Genomic DNA, 18,240 nt, shown 5'->3' on the forward strand with positions numbered 1-18,240 from the left:
CAAGCAGAAACTTTGCCAGCCAGAAGGGAGTAGCATGATATTCAAAGTGAATTAAAGGAAAAAAACCTATAACCAAGAATACTCTACCTGGCAAGGCTATCATTCAGATTTGAAGGAGAGATAAAGAGTTCACAGACAAGGAAAAGCTAAAAGTTCAGCATCAATAAATTGGCTTTATAAGAAATGATAAAGGGACTTCTCTAAGCAGAACATAAAAGACCACAACAAGACATGTAAAAACTACGAAAAGAAAAATCTCATTGGTAAAGGCAAACACACAGTAAAGTTAACAGATCGACCACTTGTAAAGCTGGTAAGAAGGTTAAAAAACAAAAGTAGTAAAAGCATCTATACTCACACTAAGTATTTAAGGGATATACAAAACAACAAGATGTAAAATATGATGTCAAAAGTATTAAACGTTGGTTGAAAAGATAAAAGAAAAAGAAAAAAGGGAGGAAAAAAGAAAAGAAGAAGAAAAAAGTTAAACAGTGGGAGCAGAGTAAAACTGCAAGGTTGTTAGAATGCATTCAAACTTGAGATCATCAACTTAAAATAATCAAGTATATGTATATAGGTAATTATATATAAACCTCATGGTAACCACAAACCAAAAACCTACAATAGATACACACTCATAAAAAGAGAAAGGAATCCAAACATAACACTAAGGATAATCATCAAATCACAAAGGAAGAGTGCAAAAGAAGAAAGGGAAAAAAAGAACTATAAAAACAACCAGAAAACAAGAAACAAAATGGCAATGAGTACATACCTATCAATAATTACTTTAAATGTTAATGGACTAAATGCTCCAACCAAAAGACATAGAGTGGCTGAATGGATACAAAACCAAGACCTATATATATGCTACCATCAAGAGACTCACTTCAGATCTAAATATACACACAGACTGAAACTGAGGGAATGGAAAAGATATTCTATGCAAATGGAAATGAAAAGAAGACCTGGGTTAAAAATACTTATATCAGACAAAATAGACTTTAAAAAAAGACTGTAGGATTTCCCTGGTGGCGCAGTGGTTAAGAATCCACCTACCAATGCAGAGGACAAGGGTTCAATACCAGTTTAGGATGCCACGGAGCAACTATGCCCACGCGCCACAACTACTGAACCTGCGCTGTAGAGCCCACGAGCCACAGCTACTGAGCCTGTGCACCACAACTACTGAAGCCCGTGCACCTAGAGCCCGTGTTCCACAACAAGAGAAGCCGCTGCAAAGAGAAGCCCGTGCACCACAACAGAGAGTAGCCCCCACTTGCGGCAACTTGAGAAAGCCCATACACAGCAACAAAGATCCAATACAGCCAAAAATAATGTTTATAATAAATAATAAATAAATAAATACATTTATTTTTAAAAAAAAGACTAACAAGAGACAAAGAAGGATATTACAGAATGATAAAGCAATCAATCCAACAATAAATATCTTATTATATTTATAATAATTGTAAATATTTTTGCACCCAACATAGGAGCACCTAAATACATAAAGCAAATATTAACAAACATAAAGGGAGAACTTGACAATAACACAATAGTAAAGGACTTTTTTACTTTTCTTCCAATTTTATTGAGATATAATTGACAAACAGCACGTATAAGTTTAAGGTATACAGCAAAATAATTTGACTTACCTCATGAAATGATTACCACAAAAAGTTTAGTGAACATCCATCATCTCTTGAGATATGAAATTAAACAGAAAAAATGTTTTTCCTTGTGATGAAGAAAATCTTAGCATTTACTCACTTAGCTTTCTTTTTCTCTTTTTTCTTTTCTCTTTTTCTGCAAAACGCTTTACTGTTTTCATTTGGTCCAAGGCTTGGGAGAGGGTTCCAGGGTGGTTAAAAAGCTGCCTAGAGGCTGCAGAGTGGGACTTCAGGTAGAAGCCCTGACACCAGAGGGGCTCCTCAAATGTTTCTGGGCTTCAGAGGCTCCTAGTCATGCTTGCAGTTAAGCCTTTTAAGCCTTTCGAAGAGATACTCACCCAGCCCAGCCTGGGGACCAGCCAGCCTGCAGATGTTGGTCAGGTGGTCGCCCAGTTTCTAGATGAGTTTCACCTCCTCATCTAGGAAGTGACTCTCCAGGAAGTCACAGAGGTGGGGGTCTGCACGGGCATAACCCAGGGCATGCAGATCCAAAAGGGCCTGGTTCAGGTTGTTTGCCATGAGTACAGCAACTTCCATAACATCCTGGGTTTACCCCTCTCATCTTGAGGTGGCTTCTGCACATCCTGGAAGAGGGTGTGGCTGCCACGATGGTTTTGCATTTTCAAGAGACGGTCCTGCGGTGCCCTTGTGATTCTCCTTGGCCAGTTCGTGGATATAGTGCCCCACGCCCTCCGGGGCCACATAGTCACGATGGAAATAGAAGCCCAGAGAGAGGTAGGTGTGGGAGGCCCACACGTGCATGTTAATTCTGACGAATCTGGGAGGTCATGTTTGTAAGGAGCTGAGGCCAAAAAATGGTGTTGGCTGGTGCCAGTGGCTGATTCTGAAGGTTGCAACTGGAAAAAATGTTGGAGGATGGTTGCAGAGGCTGGAGCATGGAGGCGTCCCTGGGTCTGTTCAGTCCAGACACTGTTGAAGCAAGAGACAGATCCGTGGGACCCCAAGCACACTGCGACTTAACTTTCATATATAATATTCAGCAGTGATAATTATATTTATCAAGTTGTACATTACACCCCTAGTACTTATTTATCTTACAACTGGAAGACTGCCTTCATCCACTTTCCCCTCCACACTCACTGCCTCTGGTAACCACAAATCTGATCTCTTTTTCTATGAGTTTGTTTGTTTATGAAATATAATTGACCTACAACGATATGTTAGTTTCTATTACACAACATAGTGATTAGATATTTCTATACATTTCAAAATGATCGCTATGATAAATATAGTTACCATCTGTCACCATACAAAGATATTACACAATTATTGACTATATTCCCCACAGTGTACAACTCATACCCATGACTCATTTATTTTATAAGTAGAAACTTGCACCTCTTAATCTCCCTCACCTATTTCTCTTCTCCTCCCCACAAGTCCTCCCCTCTGGCAACCACCTGTTTGTTCTCTGTATCTATGACTCTATCTCTGTTTTGTTATGTTTGCTCACTTGTTTTGGTTTTCAGATTCCACATATAAGTGAAATTATATAGTATTTGTCTTTCTCTGTCTGATTTAATTAATTTCACTTAGCACAATATCTTCTAAGTCCATCTATGTTGTTCCAAATGACAAGATTTCATTATTTTTTATACCACATATTCTTTATCCATTCATCTATTGATAAGCACTTAGGTTGCTTCCATATCCTGGCTATTGTAAACAACACTGCAGTGAACATAGTGGTGTGTATTTTTTTGAATTAGTGTTTTTGTTTTCTATGGATAAATATCCAGGAGTGGAATTGTTGGATCATATACTAATTCCATTTTTAATTTTTTGAGGAATCTCCATACTGTTTTCCATAGTGGCTGCACCAATCTACATTCCCAACAGCACTGCATGAGGGTTCCCTTTTCACCACATCCTCACCAACACTTGTTACTTGTCTTTTTGATAATAGCCATTCTGACATGTGTCAGGTGATAGCTCACTGTGATTTTGATTTGTATTTCCCTGATGATTAGTGATGTTGAGCATCTTTTCATGCATCTGTTGGCTATCTGTGTGTCTTCTTTGGATAAATATCTATTCAGGTCCTCTGCTCATTTTTTAATCTGATTGTTTTTTGTGGTTGTTGAGTTGTATGAGCTCTTTGTATATTTTGGATATTAACCCCTTATCAGATATACTGTTTGCAAGTATCTTTATATTCAGTAGATGGCCTTTTTGTTTTGTTGATAGTTTCCTTTTCTGTGAAAAGCTTTTTAGCTTGATGTATATAGTCCCACTTGTTTATTTTGCTTTTGTTTCCCTTGCCTGAGGAGACATACCCCCCCAAATATTGCTAAAACCAATGTCAAAGAGCATACTGCCTATGTTTTCTTCCAGGATTTTTATGGTTTAGGACTACATTTAAGACTTTAATCCATTTTGAGTTATTCAAATATATGGTGTGAGAAAGCAGTCCAATTTGATTCTTTTGCACATAGCTCATGACTACATGCTTAAGAATCCAGCTGTACAGCCTGATTGCTTGGCTTCAAATACCAGCTTTACCACTGATAAGCCATGTGGACTTGGACATGTTTCTTACTCTCTTTGGACCTCTGTTTCCTCATTTGCAAAATGGGTGATAATGATAACGATACCTACCAATCAGGGTTACTTTGAGGATTATATGAGTTAGAACTTGTAAAATGCTTACTGTGTGCAAGGCATTATTCTAACCACTCAATAAATATTCATAGTCATCATCGATACTGTTAAAAGAAAATTTTCCAGAGATAATTTACTGATCAAGTAGGCTTTTATTCAGCAATTCATAAATGGGACAGCATCTAATCTAGCAGATAGAAAGGAGCTCAAAAGAGCCATACAAGGCAAGAAATGTTTACAGACCAAAGCAAGGAGGTATAAGGAAGTGACACTGGGCATTTGCTGATTGGTTTTAACCAATGGCAGTGTTACTTCCATTATATGGAGCAAAGGGAAATCTTGGAGCCACGTCAGGTTAACTTCTACTGAGTAGGCAAGCGTTGACTGGTTGGCCTAGGTCTTCTGCTGGGAGAGCAGAGGATAGAAACTAAGTTAAACTCTGATTTGCAAATGTGGGGGCTTTACATAAATGATTCCACCTTCGGCCTAACCTGGTCACTTTAACAATAGCCAACTGAAATGACTTTGGGTTAGTAATAGATGATGATGTGCATGTTATACTGAATTGAAAATTAATATTAGAGGAGCAATTGCTGTTTTTTTTTAAATTAATTAATTAATTTATGGCCGTGGTGGGTCTTCGTTGCTGCGTGTGGGCTTTCTCTAGTTGCGGTGAGCGGGAGCTACTCTTCATTGTGGTGCGTGAGCTTCTCATTGCAGTGGCTTCTCTTGTTGCAGAGCACGGGCTCTAGGCATGCAGGCTTCAGTAGTTGTGGCACATGGGCTCAGCAGTTGTGGCTCGTGGGCTCTAGAGCGCAGGCTCAGTAGCTGTGGCGCATGGGCTTAGTTGCTCCACAGCATGTGGGATCTTCCTGGCTTGAACCCGTGTCCCCTGCCTTGGCAGGCGGATTCTTAACCACTGCGCCACCAGGGAAGTCCGCAATTGCTGTTTTGAATCCAGATATAATCAGTATGGCTTAAGAGTGAAGAACCTAACTCATGGCCTATTCTTATATTTTGAGATACGACATGTAAAGATGATTTGAACAATTTATTGCCGTCTGCTTATGTGCACACATGTTCCTATTATTGACCCAATATTCACTTATATATAGCATAAGAGATATACTTAAATCATTTTATATATATATACTTATTATATATTTGTATACACACACTAGGAATGAATAACATGATTTAAGGAAAGTAATATTGTTTATTATTCTTATATAACCTGCCCAGAGGAACAAACTATAATAAAGTTTTCTTTATATGGTATCTAGGGAAGGAAATGGAGAAGGTTCTGAGCTAGAGGTAACTACAGTAAAGTGGACACAGCAAGCAAAGAGGCAAGAAAGGAAAAATGACATCTTGCCCTTTGCCCAGCCTGTCCACAAATCACTGACCATGCACCAGAAGAGACGTCCATTCCTAATAACCTTGCATTCCAAGATAAACAATGAATAATAGGAACCTCCTAAAAGCCTTGACTAACAGGAAATCCTAAAAGCTTTGCCTCCTGAGATAAGCCACAAAAACAAGAACATCCTGTTTTTCTTACCAAAAGACAGGAACATCTTGTTCTTATCCAATCTGAATTGTCAGCTGCTGTATCTGAACTATAAATATCTGCCATATCATCTGAACTACAATTTCCTCTCATTCTATTTGATGAGCCACTATTTCTAAAGGCCTAGTTCCCTTGCACTGCTAGTAAAAATGTTTCCCTGTGTTCACTATTTGTCTCTGAATTTTATTTTGACAGAGTTCCTGAATAGTCAGCAGTAGTAACTGATTCTCTTGGGAAGTCCTGAGGTCAGATGCACCAAGAGCCAGCCTCATGGCGGGGGCGGGGGGGGGGGCACTTGTGCAGCTGCACAGGCCCCACCCCTGGTTTAATGCTCTGCTATCACCGTCTTGAAATTCTTAATCACTTTTATATTGCTCGTCCTGGATGTACCATAAACCTCTCTCCTGAGCACCCAAACAGTAGAAAGAGCATGGTCTTTGGAGTCTGACACACCTTCTTATTTGGGAAAGTTCTCACTTTATAAAATAGCATGATACTTCAGACTGATGATTATGTGAACTCATGTAAGTATTTATCATGTTTGACATCTGGGTAAATAGGTCCATAAATAATAGTTCTGAATTGCCCCATTTTACCTTCTTTGAAGTAGAGCTATATAGCCTTATACAATCTACTTCTCTTCTCAGCATGAATCTAAATAGAAGCAGCAATTCATTTGAACAAGTATTTATTTGAGTGGGAGTTGGGATACAGTACTCAAAACTTCAAGTTGCAAGCTTTCAAAGATGAGAACGTTTGTTCACACGTCCAATCACGCAAGTTAGTTCACATGTCTTGCGTACATTGTCACATGCGTGCATCCTCTACAACTGGTAGTGGTTTTGTGTTCTTTACTGTACAGTACTGCATAGAGTACAGTATCTTTATTTAAAGCCCACGATGTCTGGAAGCAAGAGTAAAAGCAGCAGTGATATAACTGGTACTACTATATTTTTCAAGGTACCGTACGGTAAGATTAAAAATGTTTTATTTTTTTGTGTTCGTTTTTTATGTATTATTTGTGCAAAACGTATTATAAACCTATTACAGTGCAGTACTACATAGCCGATTGTGTTAGTTGGGTACCTAGGCTAACTGTTGGACTTACAAACGAATTGGACTTACGAACACACTCTCGGAATGGAACTCATTCATATGTAGGGGACTTACTGTACTTACGCGTTCATTCCCTCACCTCCCATTCATTCCTCTCATTACAATCAGGCTACATCCTCCACCACCACCTCAGTGACCCTCAGTGACCTCCTTGCTGCTAAATCACCTTCAAGTGTTATCTTAGTTGACCTCTCTGTAGCATGTGACAATTTTGGTGATGTTTATCTTCTGTAGTACCTATTTCTTCCCTTCCTCTTTGGCTATTCCTTCTCAGTATCAATTGCCAGCCAATTGCTATTCCTCAGCTATCTCTCCAAGGACTGATTGTTCTCTACATACAACTCTATATACAGCTGTTGAGTGAGCTCATCTATTCCTATACCTTCAATTTCTGTCTATATGCTGGTGACTCCTGGTATGAATATGTAACTGTTAGGCTGTTTGAGGCAGCAAGAAGCAGAAAACTCAAGTCAACCAATTTTATCAACAACAAAAGGGATTAACTGAATTATATAACAGAGAGTAGTGTTGAAATAAATTTCTAGGTCCAAGATGAGGCTGCTCCTGTCCAGGATGGCATGTCAACAAACCCAAACTTAGATAATTTTCATGTTCCTGTAAATGCTCTGCTTGATCAGAAACACAGTATCCAGCCAGCCAATCCCCAACTGCCAAGAAACTGTGATGATTTCCTTGTTTTCAGATATGCAACCCCAGCCAATCAACTTAAGCCAAATACTCTTTCCTTATTCCCTGACTGACCTGCTAGCCTTATAAGGAAATACCTGACCTCCTAGCCAATCAATCATGCCATTTCCTCATTGCTGCTTCAAACATTGTGTAAAATGCACTGTTGCCCAAACATCCCTCAGGAAGAGTGTTCCACTGTTTGTGAAGTACTGTATTCCCCCAATTCATAATTGTTTCCCCTTGAATAAAGGATATCAAACTCCTTGTTTTATTTTTGTCATCTGATAGTAAAGAGGAGGGGTGGTGTTTATGCATGATTCAATCAGGTCTCCGGCTGTCTTCCTGTGATTCTCTTACTCTGTTTTCCTGTTTAACTTCATTCAAAATGACAATGATGAGAGAACAGAGTGTTGCTTCACAAAGCATCATACAAATAAATATGAGGAAACGTCTTTCCCAGAAATCTCCAGAAAAACTTTTCCTGCTTCTTATTGGCCACGAATGAGTCACATGCCCACGTGCCCATTCTTGAACCCATCTTGGTGGCTGAGGGAATATTGTAGTTTCTTGATTAATGTAGGCCTGCTAACCTTTGAATCAATTACTATAGTAATCACTGATTAGCCTTAATCTGAAGATGAAGTCAGTCCCCAAACCACATTGCTGCCAAAAAATAAGGTAGGAATGAAAAGAGTACGTTAGGGCAAACACAACATATATCAGACCTATATTATTCAGTGGCAAGAAACTCAAATTCTTGACACAGTTATGCTAAGTAACTGAGAGGCTAGTTTGTAAATTGTAGGCCCTAAAATCTGCATGAAATCATTGTAAAAACACTTCTAAGAATTGTGATATCATGAAGGTTTACAAATCTTTGACCTTTAAAATAATTGGCTAGAAATAACTAGGACTTTATATAATTGACATTTTCTTAAAAAGAAAAAAACAGGGGGCTTCCCTGGTGGCGCAGAGGTTGGGAGTCCACCTGCCGATGCAGGGGACACGGGTTCATGCCCCGGTCTGGGAAGATCCCACATGCCGTGGAGCGGCTGGGCCCGTGAGCCATGGCCGCTGAGCCTGCGCATCCGGAGCCTGTGCTCTGCAACAGGGGAGGCCACAATAGTGAGAGGCCCACGTACCGCCAAAAAAAAAAAAAAAAAGAAAGAAAGAAAGAAAAAAACATAAAAAAGCAGCTGTGACATTTTCTTTTGACTATCTAGAAGAACGCAGGCACCCAAAGTTTAACACCTCGTAATACTGGGGCAGTGACCTTCACTTTTCTGGTGTTGAAAAATCAGGTAATCAGCAGGAAGAACTAGATGGATAGCTGTGTAGCATTCAAGCTGGGCAGCACTCAACAAACAGATAGGAAGGACCATGAAGTCTACCCTTATCTGATCCGTCAAGGTCTTCCAAGGTCCAAATGACTCCCAGAGCAGCAGACGATTCTTCCCCCAAAGTACTGAATTCAAAAGTAAATACATGTACTATTGCTGCTATTCAATCTCACCTTTAGAAGCAAGACAGCATAATTTCCAGACCTATAGCCCCAAGGCTATATCTTCCACAGACACTGCAAAATTCATATGTCTAAAATTTAATCTCCCCTTGTTTTCAAAAAACCCCTGTAATCCTCTCAGCTCATTAAAATGGCATCACCATATGTCACCCAATTCTCCAAACCCAAAGCCTAGAAATTAGCCTTGACTCTTCTCTTTTCCCTCCACTCCAACCAATCTCTAAATCCTATTGGCTCTATTTCCATTACCTCTTGAATCTGTCTATCCAGTCTGCTGCTATTACTTTAGTTTAGGCTATTAACAAAAGACACCTTTCTAGTCTCCAAGTCTCCATCTGTGACCACTACAATTCGTTTACTACTTAACAGCTAGAGTTCTTTCAAAAACTCATCCTTCCTATGCATGTACTGTCCTTGCTTAAAACCTATCTATGACTCTGCACAAAGTACTTCAGACAAAGCCTAAACTGTTTAACATAACACAGGCCATCATGACCCCATTTTAGCTTTCTAGATCAGAAGGCAAGCCACCACAGCCATCCAACCCAGGCCGCTGCCTGTTTTTGTACAGTTTTCAATGTAAGGTTTTTACATTTTTAAATGGTTGAAAAAAATCAGAAGATGAATGATATTTCATAACACTGACAACTACATGAAATTCAAACCTCAGCATCCATAAAGTTTTATTGGAACACACCTCCCCCATCCCTGCCATTCATATGGTCTATGGCTGCTTTTGAGCTACAAGGTTAGTAGCTGTGACCTCCTAAGGTCAAGGATGAAACCCAGTCCTCCTAAAACCGAGTTTCCCTGCCAAGTTTATGATTAACCTCTCTTGTCCAAAACTTATTCCCTTTCTTGTCCTGCCCCTGTTCCCTTCAGGATTGAGGAGTATGAAAGAAAAGTGGGACTGAAACAAAGCAGGACCCTGTGAGGCCTTCCTGGGTACAAACTTCTCGTATCCCCTGCTTCTTGCTTGGCCTTCCATGAGTTCCAGAGCAGACTCAAGCAGTTAATGATTAGAACAATAGCCACAGAACTCCTAGCTCTCCTGAAGGGATATAGATAACAATCTGATGCATATCTTTGAGTTGTTCTGCAGAAACTAAGATCCCCAACCAGGTAGAGGATGTTGAACACACGCTGACCACAGGCACACAGACCCCCAGACTGGATGGAACCAAAGGATGATAATTAATATTCCCCAAACATCACCCTGTTACCTCACTACCAACCAATCAGAAAAATGTCCATGAGCTGATCATGCACCCTGCCACCCTCACCTGTAGCGTTGCCTTTAAAAACTCTTGCCTGAAAGCCATCAGGTGAGTTCCGGTCTTTTGATCATCAGCTGCCTGTTCATCTTGCTTGGCGCCCTGTACTTTCCCTCACCACAACCCAGTTGTCAGTAGATCAGCTTGGCTTCAGGTAGGACACGCGGAGCCCAGTTCGGTTCAGCAACAAGGGATGTCCCACAAAACCTAAAATATTTATTTTCTGCCCCCTTATAGAAGAAGTTTGCCTGTTCCCTCCTCTACATGCACCTCACCACTCTCCACTGTAGCCATCCTGAACTATTTGCAGTCCCTAACAGGCCACGTTTTTCTCTCAACCTGCTCCCCACACCCTTCCATGGGTGTTCCGATAGAACTAACTCCATCTTAGTATTTAACAGTTGTTCTGATTGTCTTTTTACTTGTCTGGTTCAAGGGTTCACCACTGAAGCCTCAGCACCCAGCACAATCCCTGCCCTCCTTCAGTGCTTGGTAAATGCGTGCTGATTGAATAAGCAGCATCCTGAAGAGATGAACAAGACTGGGTTCCAACTTTCAAAAGCTTACAAAAGGAAGACATATAAACAACAGGTTAATCTACAAGGAAGAATGAACAAGCACCAAAAAGTAGGAAGTACTCTGCAGCATAACCAAGGAGAGACAATTCCACCTGAGGAAAGGTCCCTCTTCTTTAGAAACCCTTCTGATTTAAACACAAGCCCCTGTCTCCGTGATGAAATGCTTACTGAGCTTTTTTGTAGGCACGTAATGTCCTCATCTGTAAAATAAGCTAAATAATTCCGACTTCACAGGATTAAAAAGAATATGGTTAATTAATGAAAGCACTCAGCTCAGTGCGTGCTTTCTTACAGAAAGTGCTCGGTAAACGGCAGTCACTCTCGGATCCGCTAAAACTCTCTGTTTGACGGTCACGGAGTCTGTATCCAAGAGGGTCCCTGGTGTGCATCGCCAGATGCTCGGCCCAGGATCAAACGCACCCCTGTAGTAAGAGCAGCGACCTCGCAGCCACGCGCGGCTCCAGGGGTACCGGGCTAGGTCGCGCGCGGGGCTGGCCGACTCAGGAAAGCGCCGGAGCCCGGCCGCAGGTCTGCAGAACGACAACTGCCGCGGCGCTTCTCTGAGAGTAAGGTTCCTTTCCATTTTACCCCGCCGCCGCTCCGGCGCACCGCGCCGGGCTCCGCCCCAAAGGAGCTCGGCAGTCGCCAGCGCGCCCGCGCCTGGTTACCGGAAGAGGCGGGCGACGTCACAAGGGCCTACGCGTCTTGTCGGGGCAGGAGTTGACAGACGGTCTCTGGCTGGATTTCGAGGGCCTCGGGACCGCGGAAGAGGCTTCCGAGGGCGGCCGCGATGCCGAGCCAGCAGCGGGTCAGTCAGCTCCTGGATCTGTGAGTCCGCCCCGGCCCGCCTCCCTGTCGCCCCGCCCCGGCGCCGCCCGCGCCCGCCGCCCGCGCTCGCCGCCCCGCGCGGCTTCCCTTCCCCGCCCCCTTCTTGCCTCCCACCGAGGAGGCCCCGCGGGTGTTTCTAGACCTGGGTCGCTGATTTTGTCTTCTCCTCGCTGAGGACCGTCGTACCAGGGGGCTGCCCGGCAGGCTTGCCCCTCTGGCCCCCGATAGATGTCCTATCAGTCAGCCTTGACAGCTCCACGCCCGGGCGGTTCCTGGCAGCGGCCTGTCTCTGACGGGAGCTGAAAGCCTTGGTAAAACAAAACAAAACAAAAAACAAAACACTGGATGGGGCTCTCAAAAGCCTTTAGCAAAGTTCCACCCAGTTACTGTAACAGGGATAAATATTGATTCTTTGACACAGCGCTCAAATCCTTGGTTGTGCTTGCTGGGTTCAGCTCCCAGTTTTGCTATTATTCTCCAGTTGTGTGACTATAGGAGAGTAATTTCACCTCTCTGGGCCCTAGTTCTTGAGCTACAAAATTAGTATAATAACAGTACCTATCTCGTGGCGTTGTAGTGAGCAATAAACTTAACATATTTAAATCCTTAGAAGGCTACCTAGTATTAAAAGGATTAACCTCCTTATTAACAGCTAGATTAACACCTAGTATTAAAAGGATTAACCTCCTAATTAAAAGGATTAATTAATTAAAATAAATTTTTTTACTTGATATGAATATTTTATTGAGGGAGAAACCAGAAGCACAGAGGCATGTAGTTACAGGATGGCTTATAAAGTGAGCGCGAGGAAGTTGTTTAACCTTTACAATGGTTATTACGTTGGGAGTTTACAGACAGCAGGGGATTGGTTAAAAGTGATTATCTTACGCTATTTTAAGAAGACAATTTACGTTGATTATTAGAGGCATATACAAGGAATAACCTGTTAAGTGTCACATGTTCATGATATAAACTAGATTTGGTTTCTCTTATGTGGTCTAACTGCCTTGGTCAGCTTGGGGGATTTTCAAGCCTGGTCTCCATTTATTTTATTTAAAAAGTCTCCGACTTTTGGTCTTTCTCTCGACAAGCTGAGAGTGTGAACCAATATGGTGTTACTCTCACTACCCCTTTGATGTAGTCCTTGGCATGGATGGTCATGTAGTTGCTGTTACCTGCAGTTACATAGTCACCCTGAATACGGTCAGTGGGATCATTGAGTTCTTCCAGTTGTCTAATCCTGATGGATAACATATGATGTGTGAGTAGTCGCTGAAAGACATTTAAACTCTTGAGAGGATACAAGGCACTAGGGAGGTTAATATAATGACTATGAGGGGAATAGTAGTCAAGGATTGAAAGATTCTCCAGAGCAGAGAGTCCCAGGAGCCATGATTTAACCAACTAAATAATCAAGGGAAGAAGCGTTGCCTATTTGATTAAAGACTGGCATCTGATCCTTAAGATCTTTTTGATATATTAACATAGAAACAACATTTTTTTTTACCAGTTACAGTACATGCACTTCTGTCTTGGGTGGTTAGGGTGTCTAAGGCTATGCAGTTGTCTAAAATAACTCTGGCTAAAGAATTTACAAATTCTTGCTGTAACTGTAGAGATTTTGCAGAGGATAAGGTCTCTCCCAATGAAGTTTAAGTGCAGTCTTTTGTTGGTGTCTTTTCCAATAAATGGAATCTCTGGGTTCTAATATATGGGGCACATTGTCTTCTTTGGAAGCAGATCACAGAAAGCTTTATGGACCTGTGGAAATAAGCCTTTCAATATTGCATTAGTGCCTTATAGTACTGAACTATGTCATGATTACTTAGAATGGGATAAACATGAGGATGTCCTATTTTAGGAGGCGGTGCTATAGGTAAGCTTCCATCTAAGTAGGCTTCTATATGGTGTGAGCAATCAAGTATTCAATAAGAAGCATTTCTATGGAAACAAAAAAAGACAGAGATTAAAGATTAGTTGGAACAAATTATAAATGTAGTTGTTGAGTCTAGAGAGCAGCCCGTCGAGAAAATTTTTGGAATTGAGCTCGGATTTTTAGATGAAGGTGGAATGAAGGTGGCAGTTTCAAACTGATAGATTTTCCTGGTTTGCAGTTTGAATGTCTTTGATGATGTCATCAGGTGTTCTGCTGAGCTCTGAGTGGCCTACATAGAAGTAGGTATGAAGGTTGTCTTGTCTATACATGATCAACAGATCATGGGATAATCACTTCTCTGAAGTCTATATCAAGACTGTGTGACTTCTCTGAAGTCTATATCAAGACTGATAGTTTTAGCTTGTAGGGTTTGAGGAAAAGGACAGTTTTAGTTTTTATTTCAAGTCAGAAGGGTAGGAGAAAATTGAAAATATTAGTTTGGAGAGTCATAGCCAGATATTGGAGAAAACTAGAAGAGTTCAGGACCCAGTCCAGTTTACAGTTAGATACAAAACCTTAAAGACAATAAACAGGACTCGAATTTGATTATGAATATACCAAAGTTTTCTGTTTAAACATAATTTTTCTCTCTGTAGTCACCTCATTTTTTACCAAAGATAATCATAAATAATTTGTTTGTAAAATAAGCCTAGTCTTTTTAAACTTGGCTTGTTATTTACATAAGTGCAGCAGGAACAGTGATTTTATGCACATTCTCAAATACGATACTCCAGTCAAAGCTTTGGTAATATCCAAGGGGCTTTATTGGCTCCATAAAGTCAACTTTAGATCCTTAAAACTGTCTTAATAAGTAAACTCAGGTTAGATCTTTAAAAGCCTCTTTATGCTAAGAAGGCAAGCCAAGGACTTGTCCAGTTGTGTCCTGTTACAAAGAGAACAGATTCTTATTGAATTTACGCAAACATCTATATTGCCATGAAAATAAGAATACTTAGTAAGGGTTGTTGTTTTTTTTTTTAATTTGTTTGTTTTAATTCTGAAGGGATCAGGTAAGGAGAAAAAGTAAATGTTTCATTTTTGCTTTTAAAAGTATACTTTACCAAATTGTTTTAAGTTTAGATAGCTTAGAAGGAGAGGAAAAAAGGGTTCTTTAAATCCGGGAAACAAGCATTGAAGAACTGACAGTGTTTCAAACAAAGTCATAAAAGTTATAATTATTTTCATCAGTTCATTTGGTCCCATGTAATTAATCCTTGTTTTGCTTGATCTTGGGTTAGCAGTTTTATGAATTAAGCAGTTTCTCCATTAGAGTTCTAGAAATTCTTACTCAGTTTAGTGGTATGAGCTTAAAGTTATTAGAAACCTGTATTCCAGAGTACTTGTCAGGGTCCTTTCCATGAATCTCCATAAAGACAAAGCATTTTGGCCTGTAGTTGATTGTAAATGCTTTACTGTGAAGCAAAACTTAGTTACCTATTCAGCCAAAGTGACAACTAAAAGATTTCAAAAGCAAATACAGAAAGTTACATAGTTGTAAAAGACAAAACAAAACCAAAAAAACCTTACCTCTTGTAATGTTGTAAAGATTCAGTTTTCCTAAGTAGTTAGGTAACATGAAGCACAGGAAATTGTTTTGCTAAGACACAGAATCTTTAGTTCCTAGACAGTTTACACAAAAGGTAAAGAAAAACCTTTTATAATACAGTAAGTCTCCTACGTACAAACAAGTTCTGTTCCGAGAATGCGTTTGTAAGTCCAATTTGTTCATAAGTCCAACAAAGTTAGCCTAGGTACCCAACTAACACAATCGGCTGTATACTGCTGCTTTTACGCTTACTTCTGGACATCCTGGGCTTGAAATAAAGATACTGTACTACTGTACTCTATACAGTACTGTACAGTGAAGTACACAAAAACACAACCCTTGTAGAGGATGCACACGTGACTATGTATGCCAGACACGTGAACTAACTTATGTGATTGGACATGCGAATGCACGTTCGCATCTTTGAAAGTTCGCAACTTGAGGGTTCATATGTAGGGGACTTACTCTATCTTATTAAGAGCAGACCAATAATTTAAACTTTGTGCTTTTAACACAGAGGGTAAAAACGTTCTAGTTTGTTTCAGTTTATTATTGAGCTCATTTTTTAAAACCCTTATAAATAATTTTAGCTAACTTTGACCTTCCAACATAAAATTTCTAAACAAGCACTTTCTATATCCATTTAGAGTTTGTGTTATTCCTTTTCTCTTTCTCATTCTGGAATGAACAGTAATTTTACTTTACAAAATTACTGTACAAAATTACTTTCTTTTTTCCATAACAAAAATACAACATATATTCTTTGTACGCTCTTCTTCTAAAAATACATCCCATTTTCCTCTCATACTTTGTATACAAAGTTGTTTTCTTTCTTTCTTGTTTCTAGTATTTTTTTATATATTGATTATAAATTTTAACCTTTATTAACATTTATTTTCCAGTGAAAACTAGGAAGCATGCAGTTGAGAACTGTCATAATAGCAGCATCCTATAGTAGATTAGCAAATTCATGAATACATAATTTAAAAAATTATATTTTTTAGAGACGTTTTCTCACAGTATAATTTTTTCTTACAGTTTTGTGGAGCTATAATTGACATACAGCACTGTGTAAGTCTGAAATATACAGCATAATGACTTACATACACAATAAGTTTAGTGAACATCTATTGTTTTATACAGATACAAAATTAAAGAAATAGAAAAAAGGGTTTTTTTCTTATGATAACTCTTAGAAATTATTCTCATAACAGCTTTCATGTGTAACATACAGCAGGGTTAATTATATTTATCATGTTGTGCATTATATCCCTAGTACTTATTTATCTTATAACTGGAAGTTTGTAGCTTTTGACTGCCTTCATCCAATTCTCCCTGCCTCTGGTAACCACAAATCTGATCTCTTTTTCTATGAATTTGTTTGCTGTTTGTTTTTGAAGTATAATTAATCTACAACACTATGTTAGTTACTGTTACACAACATAGTGATTCAGTATTTCTATACATTTCAAAATGATAACCATGATAAATCTAGTTACAGTGTCACCATACAAAGATATTATATAGTTGTTGACTATATTCGCCACACTGTACATTTCATACCCATGACTCATTTATTTTGCTGCTGGAAGTTTTGTACCTCTTAATCTTCCTCACCTATTTTTTTTCTGCCCCCCATCCCCTCCCCTCTGGCAACCAGCTCTTTGTTCTCTGTATCTATAACTATTTCTGTTTTGTTTGTTCAGTTTTGTTTTTTAGATTCCACATATAAGTGAAATCATACAGTATTTGTCTTTCTCTGTCTGACTTACTTCACTTAGGATAATGCCCTGTAGGTCCATCCATATTGTTGCAAATGGCTAGATTTCATTCTTTTTAATGGCTGAGTAATATTCCATTTTAAAATATATATCACATCTTCTTTATCCATTCATCTGTTGATGGGTGCTTAGGTCGCGTCCATATCTTGGCTATTGTAAGTAATGCTGCAGTAAACATAGGGGTGCATATATCTTTTTGAATTAGTGTTTTTGTTTTCTGTGGATAATTACCCAGCAGTGGAATTGCTGGATCATATGGTAGTTCTATTTTTAATTTCTTAAGGAATCTCCATACTGTTTTGCATAGTGGCTGCACCAATTTACATTCTCACCAACAGTGCACAAGGGTTCCCTTTTCTCCACGTCCTTGTCTACACTTGTTATTTGTTGGTTTTTGATAATAGCCATTCTGACAGGTGTGAAGTGATATCTCTGTGCTTTTGATTTGCATTTCCCTGATGATTAGCGATATTGAACATCTTTTTATGTACCTGTTGGCTGTCTGTGTGTCTTCTTTGAAAAAATATCTATTCAGTTCCACTGCTCATTGTTTAATCGAGTTGTTTGTTTTTTTTAATGTTGAATTGTATGAGTTCTTTGTATATTTTGGATACCACATATCAGATATACTGTTTGCAAATATCTTTATATTCAGTAGATGGCCTTTTTGTTTTGTTGATTGTTTCCTTTGCTGTGCAAAAGCTTTTTAGTTTGATGTATATAGTCCTACTTGTTTATTTTTGCTTTTGTTTTCCTTGCCTGAGGAGACGTACCCTCAAATATTGCTAAGACCAATGTCAGAGAGCATACTGCCTATGTTTTCTTCCAGGAATTTTATGGTTTCAGGTCTTACGTTCAAGTCGCTAATCCATTTTTTGTTGTTGTTGCGTTGGGTCTTCGTTGCTGGGCGCGGGCTTTCTCTAATTGCGGTGAGTGGGGGCTACTCTTCATTGTGGCGCCACGAGCTTCTCATTGCAGTGGCTTCTCTTGTTGCAGAGCACAGGCTCTAGGCAGACAGGCTTCAGTAGTTGTGGCTCGTGGGCTCTAGAGCACAGGCTCAGTAGTTGTGGTGCACAGGCTTAGTTGCTTCACAGCATGTGGGAT

General features: G+C 39.7%; 1 protein-coding gene and 1 long non-coding RNA gene across 3 annotated transcripts in view; one reads left to right on the top strand and one right to left on the bottom strand.

Moving 5' to 3' along the window:
• Positions 1 to 4,424: 4,424 nt before the first annotated feature.
• Positions 4,425 to 11,472, bottom strand: LOC116760184. The gene is made up of 2 exons (XR_004351675.1): positions 11,338 to 11,472; positions 4,425 to 4,697 (listed from the first exon to the last, which is right to left on the bottom strand). It is a non-coding gene; the product is annotated as an uncharacterized LOC116760184 (long non-coding RNA).
• Positions 11,473 to 11,619: 147 nt separating this feature from the next.
• Positions 11,620 to 18,240, top strand: part of AMN1 (antagonist of mitotic exit network 1 homolog) — a 72,524-nt gene continuing 65,903 nt past the window's right edge. The window contains exon 1 of one of the 2 annotated variants that reach the window (XM_032644647.1): positions 11,620 to 11,853. Coding sequence is in view for 1 of the 2 variants with exons in the window: in XM_032644646.1 (XP_032500537.1) it covers positions 11,836 to 11,873 (38 nt within the window). In the remaining variant the exon portion in view is untranslated. Of the gene's footprint in view, positions 11,874 to 18,240 lie in introns of both variants that reach the window. The other variant, XM_032644646.1, reaches the window with a different exon arrangement.

This window comes from Phocoena sinus, chromosome 10 (genome assembly GCF_008692025.1).
Source record: "Phocoena sinus isolate mPhoSin1 chromosome 10, mPhoSin1.pri, whole genome shotgun sequence".
NCBI lineage: Eukaryota > Metazoa > Chordata > Mammalia > Artiodactyla > Phocoenidae > Phocoena > Phocoena sinus.